Source organism: Vipera ursinii (assembly GCF_947247035.1).
Source record: "Vipera ursinii genome assembly, chromosome: 2".
In the NCBI taxonomy this organism is placed as follows: domain Eukaryota; kingdom Metazoa; phylum Chordata; class Lepidosauria; order Squamata; family Viperidae; genus Vipera; species Vipera ursinii.
Genome location: NC_139513.1, coordinates 23176138 through 23188645, shown reverse-complemented (window position 1 = coordinate 23188645; position 12508 = coordinate 23176138). Strand labels below are relative to the sequence as shown.

Sequence of the window (12508 nt, the reverse complement as noted above, 5' to 3'; positions counted from 1 at the left end):
AGACAGTAGAGATAGTCCTCTACTTACAACAGTTTTTAGTGACTGTTCAAAGTTACAACGGCACCGGGGAAAATGGCTTATGCCCAGTTTTCACACTTACGACTGCTGCAGCATCCCCTTAGCCACATGACCAAAATTCAGATGCTTGGCAACTGACTCATATTTATGACGGTTCCAGGGTCCTTGGGTCACGTGATCACCTTTTGTGACGTTCTCAGAGCAAAGTCAATAGGGAAGCCAGATTCATTTAACAACCGTATTACAAACTTAACAACTGCAGTCATTGACTAAACACATGTGGCAAGAAAGGTCATAAAATGGGGCAAAGGTCACTTAACAAATGTGTTGTTTAGCAACAAAAAATTGGGTTTCAATTGTGGTCATAAATCAAGGACTACCTGTACTATGTACATCAGCTGATTTCCTGAGGGAAAAGGAAAATACAAATCTAGTAAATGAATGTTCTTCTCTCACCTGAGCTGGAGGTTCAATCATGGTTTCCGTTCCCCCAAAAGAAAGTGTCAACTTCCTTCTATTCTTCCCTGTGAGGGAGATAGAATTTGAAGAAGCATAATTAATGAAATGCTATAGAAAACACAGAAGATAAGAAAGTTAGGATTTATCAGAGGAATGGAAGGACCTCATTATTACCTCTTGAAGTGTCCTGATTTGGATCTTCCTCAGAGATCCTCCTGAAAAACAGTTCTTGAGGGAGATTTGAAGGATGCCTCATTCTTTCAGGATCTCTGATGTCCATTGTAAAGGACTTGACATAGTATGAAGGAGAAAAGAATTAATGGTCATCCAACATCATGAAGTGGTTTTTTACTGCAAAGCACTCAGTATCGATCAATTAGGCTGGAAAGTAAGAAATAAAGGGCTCTGCAAAATCTTTCTTCTAGAAAGGATAAGCAACTATAGAAAGATTAGTGAAGCATCTCCACATAGTATGAATGCCAGGGAACTCTGGTAAGGAGGCATTAAGAATTTGAATATATTGATCGAATGGCAAAGAATTGTGTGTATAATATAATGCCTGAACAACAGGAAGATATTTGGGTGAAAACTTTAAAATTTCTATTAAATTATAATTTGAAACAAATTTTTTATAAAATGATGTATCAATTCTATTTAATGCGTGATAACTGGCCAAAGATGTATAAAGGAAATTCAAATACATGTTCAAAATACAAATGTAAACAAGAAACCTTTTTCCATTTTGGTGGACAAACCAAAGAAATACTTTGTGTAAGATTTACATTTTACTGCAGAAGATTCTCAAAGTGGGTATAAAAACAAAACCAGGGACTTTAACAGACAAAGAGATTGAGAAACAATCTCAATCTTTGCTGTTTTATATGTTTAGAGCATTAAGAATGCTTTTTGCACAAAAACGGAAGGATACGTTAATTGCCATAATGGAGAAGTTGCTGGAAAAACTCATGGCACTAGCAGAGATGGCAAAATTAACTGCTTTAGTTAAAGAAAAGAACACATCCAACCTTGTTTCTACTTGGAAATCACTTCTGGATTTTTTTCTTGGGATTAAAAAAATGAAATTTAGAGTTTCTTGTTATTTTATTTTATTTATTTTATTTTATTAGTTATATATACCGCCCTTTCCCGAAGGACTCAGGGCGGTTTACAGGGTATTTAAAACCAAACCAATACAAAAGTTAAAAACAATTTAAAAAAAAGATTAAATTATCCCTAAAAAAATAAAAACCCCAGTTAAAAATTCTCAGCCTGGGCCGGAGAGCTCGAAGAGCCAGGTCTTCAGGTCCCGGCGGAATGAAAGAAGGTCAGGGGCTAGTTCTAGTACACATTAAGGATGTAAAAGTAGAAGTTGGAGGCTGTAATGTTACCATTTTATTTGACTGCACTAAAGAGTCAGAAGTCAATCATTTTCCTTTTTCCCTCTTTACCCTATACGTCTTTCTCTTCAATTCCCACCAGTTCCTACTATTTTCATTTTTTTTTGCGTTTTATATCTTGATAAGCTTAATGATATTTTTAAAAGGAAAGAAAAATTTGAACATATTATTATATTCAAGTCCTTCTGGGCTCCCAAGAGGAAGTCCTTCTCACCTGCAACTCAGCCTGCTCCTTCTTCTCCTCCTCCTGGCTCAGGAGGAAGCCTTCCACCAGGGCCACCGCCTGGGAGCTGCTCTCTGCTCCACACTCCCGCACCCAGCTCTCCATCTGCAGGGGCAGAAGCGCCAGGAACCGCTCCAGAACAACCAGGTCCAGCATCTGCGCTTTTGTCTGCTTTTCCGGTCTCAACCATTGGCTAGAAAAGTAGTGCAGTCGGCTGCAAAGTCCTCGGGGACCCTCATCCTCCTGATGCCGGATGCTCCTAAAATTCCAGGACTGAAGGGGTGAAAGGATGGTTCCATCGTCCAGGATCTTCTGGCCAGTTCTTGCCCAGATCTCCTCACCGATTCCAGACTGAACAATGGAAGGGCCTTTTCCAGTTCCCCCACTTGCTAAAGGAAGGCTCGCCATTCTTTCTCCGTCCTGTAACACAAATCCAAATGAGTTCAAGGAAACCAAATTCTTTTTCATTCATAGCAATGTTCATCTAGCCATGGGAATCAGAACAAGCCATTAACCCTCTTTGCCAAAGAGATAACTTTGTCTTTAAAGAAGATGAACAAATGACTTCCTTTTGCAATTCTCTGATAGAAAATAAATTCCAACAACTAGAAAGTAATGGATTGGATCATTCATCTATACTCATCGCCATAGAAGGATGTATTTTTTTTGCCTGGTAAACTGATGACATCAATCAAGAAGATTCAGTGTATTTGGCATTTTGGATCATTTCTATATTGTTTTTACTTGCTTTGTAAAAATATAGATCTACATTTACCTATCAGCAGGGTTCACACAGCATACAAAAACTCAGAACAGGTTAACAAAGCATGAAAAGTTAGCTACTGCTAACTTTGTAAAGCCGCCCTGAGTCTTCGGAGAAGGGCGATATATAAATGGAATTAAAATTCAATTCACAAAAAATGTAATGCCATTCAATTGACCATGGCTTAGGACGCTCCATTTCTCTTCCTTCCTTCACACAGGAAGGCAGGTTCACACAATGTGTCCTAAGCACAAAAAGATCAATCAGATGCAGGGGCTCAGTTCACATGAAACACAAAGGCTTAAATACATAAAGCTTAACATAATCATCTGTTTACCCTCCTAAAACAAATTGAGCTGCAGAGGAGTCGAACCTAGTTTACTGTCATCCAGCACAGAGTGAGAACCTAGGCATAATCTTTTGCATTTTCAAACCTTTTCTTATTTCCTCCTTGAGATTTGCCATGCAAGCTCTCCCACTACCCAGGAAATAGGGCGTGAAGGACGATCTAGATCCCCACCTTTCCTTTCTGGCATCTGGATTTCTTCCTGAGGGCAACGTACGTGGTCTAGACCAGCACACACAGAGACAAACATACACACAAACACAGACAAACAACCTCCTTTGTCACCTGCGGCTCCCTCCTTCAAGACTCTCTTGCAGCCTTTTCAACCGCCTGCGAAGTTCAAAGGGTTAAAGAGAGCGAGTCCAGCATCCTAGAAAGGCAAGGCTTACCGATGTCACTTCCTTGCCAACCGGCCTCAGCGGCCCAACGCTGAAGTGCGTGGAGTTCCTTTCTCTTTGCAGAGGCCGCCCTCTGGTGGATTTTCTGTGAACGGAAAGCGCTCCTGGAACAAGGAGAGACGGAGCGTTTCCCATGCGGGGGCAGGAGGGGGCGCTCACGTTTCCCTTGATCAGGAAGCCTTCTCAACGTGCTTTAGGCAATGTTATACTTCCGTAGAGTGTGAGAGTGGCATCTGTTAAATTGGTCCATAAGGTAAACAGTTGGGGAATGTTTGCCAGGGGATTTGGGGGTTGGGCTGAGTTGGTGGTAATTCACCAAAAGGATGCTCTCACTTACAAGAGATGTTCACACCTAAATCTCCCCAAGGTCTTTACCAAAACCTTCTGTTTTTAAAACGGAGGTTTCCAGCTATGGAAGTGGTCAGAGTCCACACATTGGGTCTATTGGTGGCTTTTCAAGTGAGATTTTGACTAGTCAGGGCAGTAGCATTTATTTCATGTGCTTTCCAAGATCATTGTTCACCGATGTTAGTATTCCCACACATTGTAACAATTAGTCACACTTAGAGATGGAACAATTCTTTTGGCCAGATGGATAAAAAGTTTCTTTAGTGCTGAGGGAATTTCAACTGTGACTTCCAGTTCATCGTAAAAAGAATGAAAAACTCAAAAATGTTTCTGGGTTGGTGGTATAATAGGATCAACCTGAAGCCATATTTGTGCCCGGTTCCATCGATAGTCCAAATGATGCTGAGAAATCTGCTGATCTGTTTATCTCGAAGCACGTTGGGTTGCAAGAATCAGCATTGCACTGGGAAGTGCTGACTCCTTTAACCACATTGAATTTCCTTCGATTGTGCCAGGTTGGGTAGGATGTATAAATGTATTTTGTGTGAAATAAGTAGGCCTGTTTCCCCACTTAGTCCATTTAGCTAGATTATAGTCAATAGCTTTACAATCTGGGGAATGGCAGAGCCTTGTATTAACTCTGGTCGTGTCTTGATTTGGATCATCCTGAGAGATCCTCCTGAAAAACATTTCTGGAGGTGAATTTGATGGATGCCTTCTCCCAGAATCTCTGATCTCCATTGTGAAGGACTTGAAAAAGTAGACAGGAAAAATAATGAATGGACAATACACATCAAGAAGTGGATTCTTCGGTGAACACCAATCCAAAGCGCCAGAAATGCATCAGTGATGTTGGAAAGCACAAAAGGAACAACTATCAGAACAAAGTCCTATAAGAATAACAACAAATAACAGAACAAAGTCCTATAAGAATTATCAGAGTATCTCCAGATATGATAAATGCCAAAGACTCTGGTAGGCAAGGGTTAAGAATTCAAACACACTGTTGATTAGATCTAACCACTTCAGAGTTCCCTTACCTATCAAAAGAAACTCTGGGTGGTGAACAAAGTAAAAACAATACAAAAAACAAAACTCTAAAGTAATCTAAGGTCAAATAAAATCTTCATAATCTTCAAACAGGGAAGGGGCTGGCATGATAAAAGCCTGTTTGGAGGCTTCTGAAAAATAAAACATCTCAATCTTGGAGAAATAAAAAAAAATGAAGAAAGGTGGGAAGGAAAAAAGAAAGCTTTTCCTTAGTGGCGTAATAGTAACTGGCATCTTTTCCCCATGCCTAGAAGGCTTAAGAAAGCTCCAGGCTTTTATTATAGCTAGCATTTAAAATAGCCTCAATTATAATGTGTTTTTTGTTATGTATGGGGTTTAAGCAGCAGCTCAGCAAATACCACCAGGTGGCACTGTACCATTGCCAGATTGGATGGATAGCTTTCGGCGGGAGATTCAGATGATTGGATTGGCCAAGAGTGTACCTGGCAAGGTACAGGGCTTTTTTTCTCATTGAACGCTCAGAACGGAGTTCTGGCACCTTTTTTGGATGGAACCTTGTAGGGTAGGCAAGGCGGGTTGTATGACATGTATGAGTTCTGGCACCTTTTTCTTTTACAAAAAAAGCACTGGCAAGGTACATAAGGGGTACAGGTAACCCCCTTTGTTCAGTACAGTCCTATCACTAATAAAGAGCTGACTTGCTGTACTCATCTGCCTCTCATTGCCATGCGGTCCAGAACCCACTACACAATATTTTTCATCATTTTTTAATCTACATTGCAATCCTCTTGCCTTTAGATAAAGCTAAGGGATAAAGTAAATCCTCTAACCACATCCTATTTTTGATTGTGGTTAGTAGGTCTTGAGTAATTTCCATCAGTGCGGTTGAATCTGATCCTCAGTGATGGTGAACCTTTTAGAGACCGAGTGCCCCAAAACCGCCTTGCCCCTGGCCCGCCCCCGCCTCTCCTGCCCGCAGGGCCACCCACTGCCTCCATGGCCCACCACAGCAGATCACCCAGATGGTCCAGCAGCGTTATGGCAGCCACACTCTCTGTCTGCGCCCTGCAGCATCATCTGCATGCGATGGGGTGCGAGGGCGGAGTCTTGTCCTTGCTGCCCGGCTGCCATGTCCTTGACTGCGCTGCTCCATGCAGGCTGTGCCCAGGGTGACTCTCCTCTTGGGGGGCTGCTGGTGAGGAGGGGGCCACAGGAGGTGGTGGAGCTGGGGCGATGGCATGCTTGCCCACAGAGAAGGCTCTGAGTGCCACCTCTGACACGCGTGCCATAGGTTCGCCACCACTGCTCTAACAGAAGAAATGGAAAGTCTAATGAATGCATAGCTCAGAGACAAACTTCAGAATTGGCTGTAAATTTGTATATATTACTCAGAACTGGGTAGAAACATTTTTTTTCTCTAAATCTTCCCACAGATTTGCGGACATAAAAATTAGGTGAGTCAGAGTACAGGTAGTCCTCGACTTACAACAGCTCTTTTAGTGACCGTTCAAAGTTACAACAGCACTTAAAAAAGTGACTTACAACCATTTTTCATGATTATGACTGTTGCAGCATCCCCACAGTCAGGTGATGAAAATTTGGATGCTTGGCAACTGGCTCATATTTATGACGGTTGCAGTGTCCAGGTTGCAGTGTCCAGGGTCATGTGATCACCTTTTGCAACCTTTTGACAAGTAGTCAGTGAGGAAGCCAGATTCACTTAACAAACCTGTTCCTAACTTAACAATCACAGCAATTCACTAAACAACTATGGCAAGAAAGGTCATAAAACGGGGCAAAATTCACTTAAGAAATGTTTCACGTAGCAGCAGAAATGTTGGGCTCAGTTGTGTTCATAAGTTGAGGACTACCTATATTATTTACAAAATAATAATAATAATAATAATAATAATAATAATAATAATAATAATAATAATAATAATAATAATAATAAATACCGTAAATAAAGTTGGAAGGGACCTTGGAGGTCATCTAGTCCAACCCCCTGCTCAGGCAGGAAACTGTATACCATTTCAGACAAATGGCTGTCCAGTCTCTTCTTAAAAACTTCGAGTGTTGGAGCATGCAATTCATATTAAATTTAGATTGGGAAAATTCAACTTTCTCCACAAGTAATAATAATAATAATAATAATAATAATAATAATAATAATAATAATAATAATAATAATAATAATAATAATAATAATAATAATAATAATTTTATTTATATACCGCCCTTCTCCCAAAGGACTCAGGGCGGTGAACAGGGCAAGCATAAAAAATACAAAAATACAAAAGTTAAAAAGGATTAAATATATGCCCGACTAAAAACAGTAATTACAAATATTAAGATAACAATAAAAGAAACCCCACCCATCCCCCATCAGGCCAGGCCGGCTTGTTCGAATAAAAATGTCTTTAGGTCACGACGGAAGGAGCGAAGGTCGGGCGCCATCCGGAGCTCAACCGGTAACCGATTCCATAGCTCCGGGGCGCCCACAGAGAAGGCCCTCCCCCTGGGAGCCACCAATCGACATTCTCTGACCGGTGGCACCCTGAGGAGGCCCTCTCTGTGGGAACGCACAGGGCGGAGGGAAGTAGACGCCGGCAGCAGGTGTTCCCTAAGGTACTCCGGACCCCTGCCATGTAGGGCCTTAAACACCATTACCAGTACCTTGAATCTCACCCGGAAGACAACTGGTAACCAGTGCAGCTCACGGAGCAGAGGTGTAACATGGGAGTATCGGGAGACTCCCAACACAACTCTCGCGGCTGCATTCTGTACCAGTAGAGTAGAACGTATCAGTCACTTTTTCTCTCAATCTCGTAGAACTACAGTATTATGACAATAAATTTAAAACCTTTCCCTGTGCAAGGCACTTGAGCTCATTAAAAAAAGATGAACAGTTTTTTTTTTAAAAAAAAGATAAAGTAGCATTAATATTAGTAGAAATGCTGATGAAAAGTAGCTGTGTAATGCTGCAATTCTTCATATTTAGGAACCTAAAGGTGAGTTGACCTTCAAAGAAGTGGATTTTAATAAGGCAATATCAACTACAGCGTGATTCTATGGTAGAAGACGTTAGCGGGAATAAGAGGCCCAAAGACATCAGAATTCCTAGAAAAGATATTAAAAGCAGCATCACAATTCCCATAAAAGGGGGGGAGAGTAGAAGATAGCAGGAGGATTTAACCTTAGAGAAAATCTGTAAATCAAAAAGAACAAACATAGGAGTTGGTAAAGGGGAAAAATGGGCAATATGGAAGAGTTGACTGGAAGAGCGAAAATCCAGCTTTAAGTTCATGGAAACAGTCCAGGAATGTCTAAGCAGTGGCATGGTTTGGTGTGGAATTCTAGTAGTTGAAATACACCCATTTTCAAATTGCCATGGTTGAGAGTACAGATTTGGCAATTTTAAGATATGTGGACGTGTTCAGACCTGGTTGCGAAGCCCTTATACTCATCCATGATTTATTAATAATCTGTTGAAGAGGAGGAAGGTGTCAGAATCCATTTATATCACATTTCATAAATGTATAGGTAGAACAATGTGCTTATTCTGGGGATTCTGCCATCTCTCCGAAGGGGGGGGAAGAGGATAGACTTAAGGTGATCTTCTAACAACAGGGAACATTTGAACTGGGGGAGGGAGGGGGAGAGACAGATCTGGATTGCGTCTTCATTTACAACTGAAAAAGGAAAGCAATAACCATAAAACCAAGGAGAGTTCGCTTTCCCATGGAAGGGCCTGACACCTAAGCAAATGATGAGAGCCTGACCAAATGGATGAGGGGAGGGGCTGAAATGGGAATGCTTTATATAGGATTGAAATGTAACTTTGTTAGATTCCGTCTTGTATTGCCACAATCGATTCCATCCTAGTAAACATTTTCCTTTTGGACTAAACTTGCATCCAAGAGTTCTTATTTCCTAAGATGTGGATTGAGGTGGGTCCTGACAGAAGGATTACTTAACAAATCTGTAAATGACACCAAACCAGATGAATTAGCTAAGACTTGTGAAGGCAGAAACAACTTTCCAAATGAGCTTGATAGTTTGGAGAAATAGCCTGAAAAATAATAGAAGGAAATTTAACAAGGACAAATGCAGCATCCTTAATTTAGGGAAAAACAAAATCCACAGGCATTGGATAGGGGCCACAGGTAGTCCTTGACTTACAATCACAATTGAGCCCAAAGTTTATGCCCATTTTATGACCTTTCTTGCTACAGTTGTTAAGTGAATCACAGCGGTTGTTAAGTTAGCAACACAGTTATTAAGTGAATCTGGCTTCCTCCTTGTCTTTCCTGGTCAGAAGATCACAAAAAGTGTAAACATGACCCCAGGACAGTGCAACCGTCATAAGTATGAGCCAGTTGCCAAGCATTTGAATTTTGATCATGTGACCATGGAGCTGTGCTAAAGTCGTAGGTGTGAAAAATGACCATAAGTCACTTTTCAGTGCTGTTATAATTTTGATGAACCGTTATAAGTCACTAAATGAACTCTTGTATTTGGCTTGGCAAAACTCTAAGGATCTTGTAAACATAATTGATCACAAGCTGGATAGAAAAATGGAAAATGAAAAAAGGCAATGAAATCTGAAGTCCAGAGATGCTTTTTCATAGCAAGACGGGTAGCATATAAATTTAATAATACATAAAAAATAAACATATTAAATAGATTTTTGCGCCTGCATCCTTAGAAGCATCTATTGGCCTGACAAAAACTTGTGTTTTCCTTTTAGAACCAGCCTGGTAAGGGCCTGGGGCCTATAATAATAATAATAAATAATAATAATAATAATAATAATAATAATAATAATAATAATAATAATAATAATAATAATAATAAAGTTGGAAGGGACCTTGGAGGTCATCTAGTCCAACCCCCTGCTCAGGCAGGAAACCTTATACCATTTCAGGCAAATGGCTGTCCAGTCTCTTCTTAAAAACCTCCAGTGTTGGAGCATTCACCACCTCTGGAGGCAGGTTGTTCCACTGGTTAATTGTTCTAACTGTCAGGAAGTTTCTCCTTAGTTCTAGGTTGCTTCTCTCCTTGACTAGTTTCCATCCGTTGCTTCTTGTCCTGCTTTTAGGTGCTTTGGAGAATAGCTTGGCTCCCTCTTCTTTGTGGCGGCCCCTGAGATATTGGAACACTGCTATCATGACACCCCTCACCCTTCTCTTCATTAAACTACACATACCCAATTCCAGCAACCGTTCCCTATACGAGGCAGAGGTCTGGACTTCCTCTTTTTATGGGTACTTTCATCCTGAGATAATTTAATCTTGGTTGAAGCATAGAAAGCATTTAACAGCTCCACCTTTCACCTTGCATTCTTCAGGCAGATATGCTTGAGCATTAATGGCAAGGCCTGCAGATTTCTGTAGTCGGCTGATGCAGTATTTATTGGCTGTTTTGTCACAGGGGGGTGGAAATGAAGTGAATGGCTGAATGAACCAGAGCTGCCCTGTGACCTTTCTTTACAGCCTTTTTTGGAAACAAATTCATTGGCACCATTGAGCCATCAAGAGCGGAGCAGAGGTGCTGAGAGGTGGTCAAGCCAGAGGCCTCATTCCCTCTGTTGCTTCTTTACCACAAGTGGTCAGTTCTGCTGCTTCTCTCAAAGAACTGCAGGCTCAGAAAAGCACACATACACACACACACACACACACACACACACACACATACACACACACACACATTCTTCAAAGGGCACTCTGAAGAACATCTTGTCAAATGGAGGATGAAGAAGGCTACTTGGGGCTTAACATTCAAGCCAGAAAACAGCAAAGTCCGATCTCTGTGCCTCTGGAACCAGGTAAAATAAAATTTTATCTGAACTATATTAAGAAGTTGGGCCTTTAGGTAGTAGCACGCTTTCTCTCTACTGTTTGTTTGTCTGTTAGTTTGATCGCTAACATGTGCTAAATATTTTTGATTGCTGCAATGAGGAAAGCGTTGTGAAGAGCGTTAGATTAAACAGACTGGGAGATGCTGGACTCCAATCCTGTCAGCTATGAGGCTGAGTGGCTGATTTTAGACCAGTCAATATTTGCCCTCCTGGAAGGATTTTTGAGGAGACATCCAAAACACGTACGTATATAAATATGGCCTGCATTTCTAGTTCAGCACATTTGTCCATCCTTTGTTCTGATACTTTATAGAGTATCTGATACGCTGTGGATATCTGATACTTTATGGAGATTCACAAAAGAAACAGACTTATAGTTGTCCTCTGGATATGAGCAGCTTCAATTTGATAGCAACCATGGTTATATTGTTGGGGGAAATGCAAATCTGATGTTTGCCTATCTCAGCTTTTAATATGAAAGCTGGTGAAGCAGTTAGGTCCCAATTTCACAAATCAACGAGTCATTGGTTATCGTTGAGAAAATATGTTATCACTGAAAGACTACCTGATATCTGAGTCTAATACAGGGTAAATTTCCAAACATGCAAATTGGAATTAAGGGATTACTGATCCATAAAGGAACATTTTCATTTTGCATTTAGTATATTAATTACTGGCCTGATTTATTTTAACCCAGGAGTGTCCACAGGGAGAGGGTTCAATAGGCAAGATAATAGCCATAAACAAGTGACAAAAGCCTTATCCTTTTTTATGTGTGTTGAAATAGTTGCAGTCACCGCCTTGGCTTTTTTTTTTTGAACCCCACCACCCTTGGCTTTGCTCTTCTCAAGCAGCCCACCCCTACCCACCCCCAAGACTGGCAAACCATATAAACAGCCAGCAAAATGAACACAAAAGGTCAACAAATACATCATTGTTGTGGCTAATGTTTTTATGGCAGGATAAATATGGAGCTGCTAGAACAATGTTTATCAGCCTCAGCAACTTTAGGATGTGTGGACTTCACATCTTAAAGTTTCTGGAGTTCAGAAACACCTTACTGGACTACTCTGGTGATGCTATAAAAGCACAGCACAGGAAGATTTAAAGGGAGCATAAAGGAAGAACTGGGAAATTCTGGCCTATTGGCAGACTCACAAATTTGCCTATAACAAATTCTGATTTCTCATTCTCTGATTTGGGAATAATGCAGAGATTGGAGAGTTTTTTTTTTTAAAAAATGTTTTATTAATTTTTAAGAATTACAATCTTCTATGCTTAGTAAGCAACATATTTAACGTTAACTTCTTCAATATAAATCGATTCAGTACTGCACCATCCAGTATTTTTTCCCCTGATCCTCCTTTCTTCCCCATATATTTTCCATATTCCCCTCATTACACAGTTACAATTCTTGGTACTATTGATGTATACAAAGGTTGATATAAACATCGTCATATTTTACTAATGTTATACAAATAACAATAATATCAATTCATAAATCAATAATCTGTTTCTCATGCTTTTGTTAAAGTTTAATTTCCCATCAATATTTGAAGTATCTTTGTCAGTTATGATTTTCTCAATATTAATTACATTTGTATAGCTAAACATTTTATTCATACCAATCCTCTTATTTTCATATTTTCCATATCCACAAAAAGAAAAAAAATACTATTTTATTT

General features: G+C 40.2%; 1 protein-coding gene across 1 annotated transcript in view; it reads right to left on the bottom strand.

Annotated features, from left to right (window-relative positions):
• LOC310636551 (uncharacterized protein) overlaps window positions 1-12508 on the bottom strand; it is a 36347-nt gene that overhangs the window by 6362 nt on the left and 17477 nt on the right. The window contains exons 2-4 of the mRNA XM_083356490.1: window positions 2089-2517; window positions 652-766; window positions 475-542 (exon numbers count right to left, since the gene is read on the bottom strand). Of these exons, the coding sequence (XP_083212616.1) occupies window positions 475-542; window positions 652-766; window positions 2089-2505 (600 nt within the window). The 5' untranslated portion in view covers window positions 2506-2517. The remainder of the gene's footprint in view (window positions 1-474; window positions 543-651; window positions 767-2088; window positions 2518-12508) is intronic.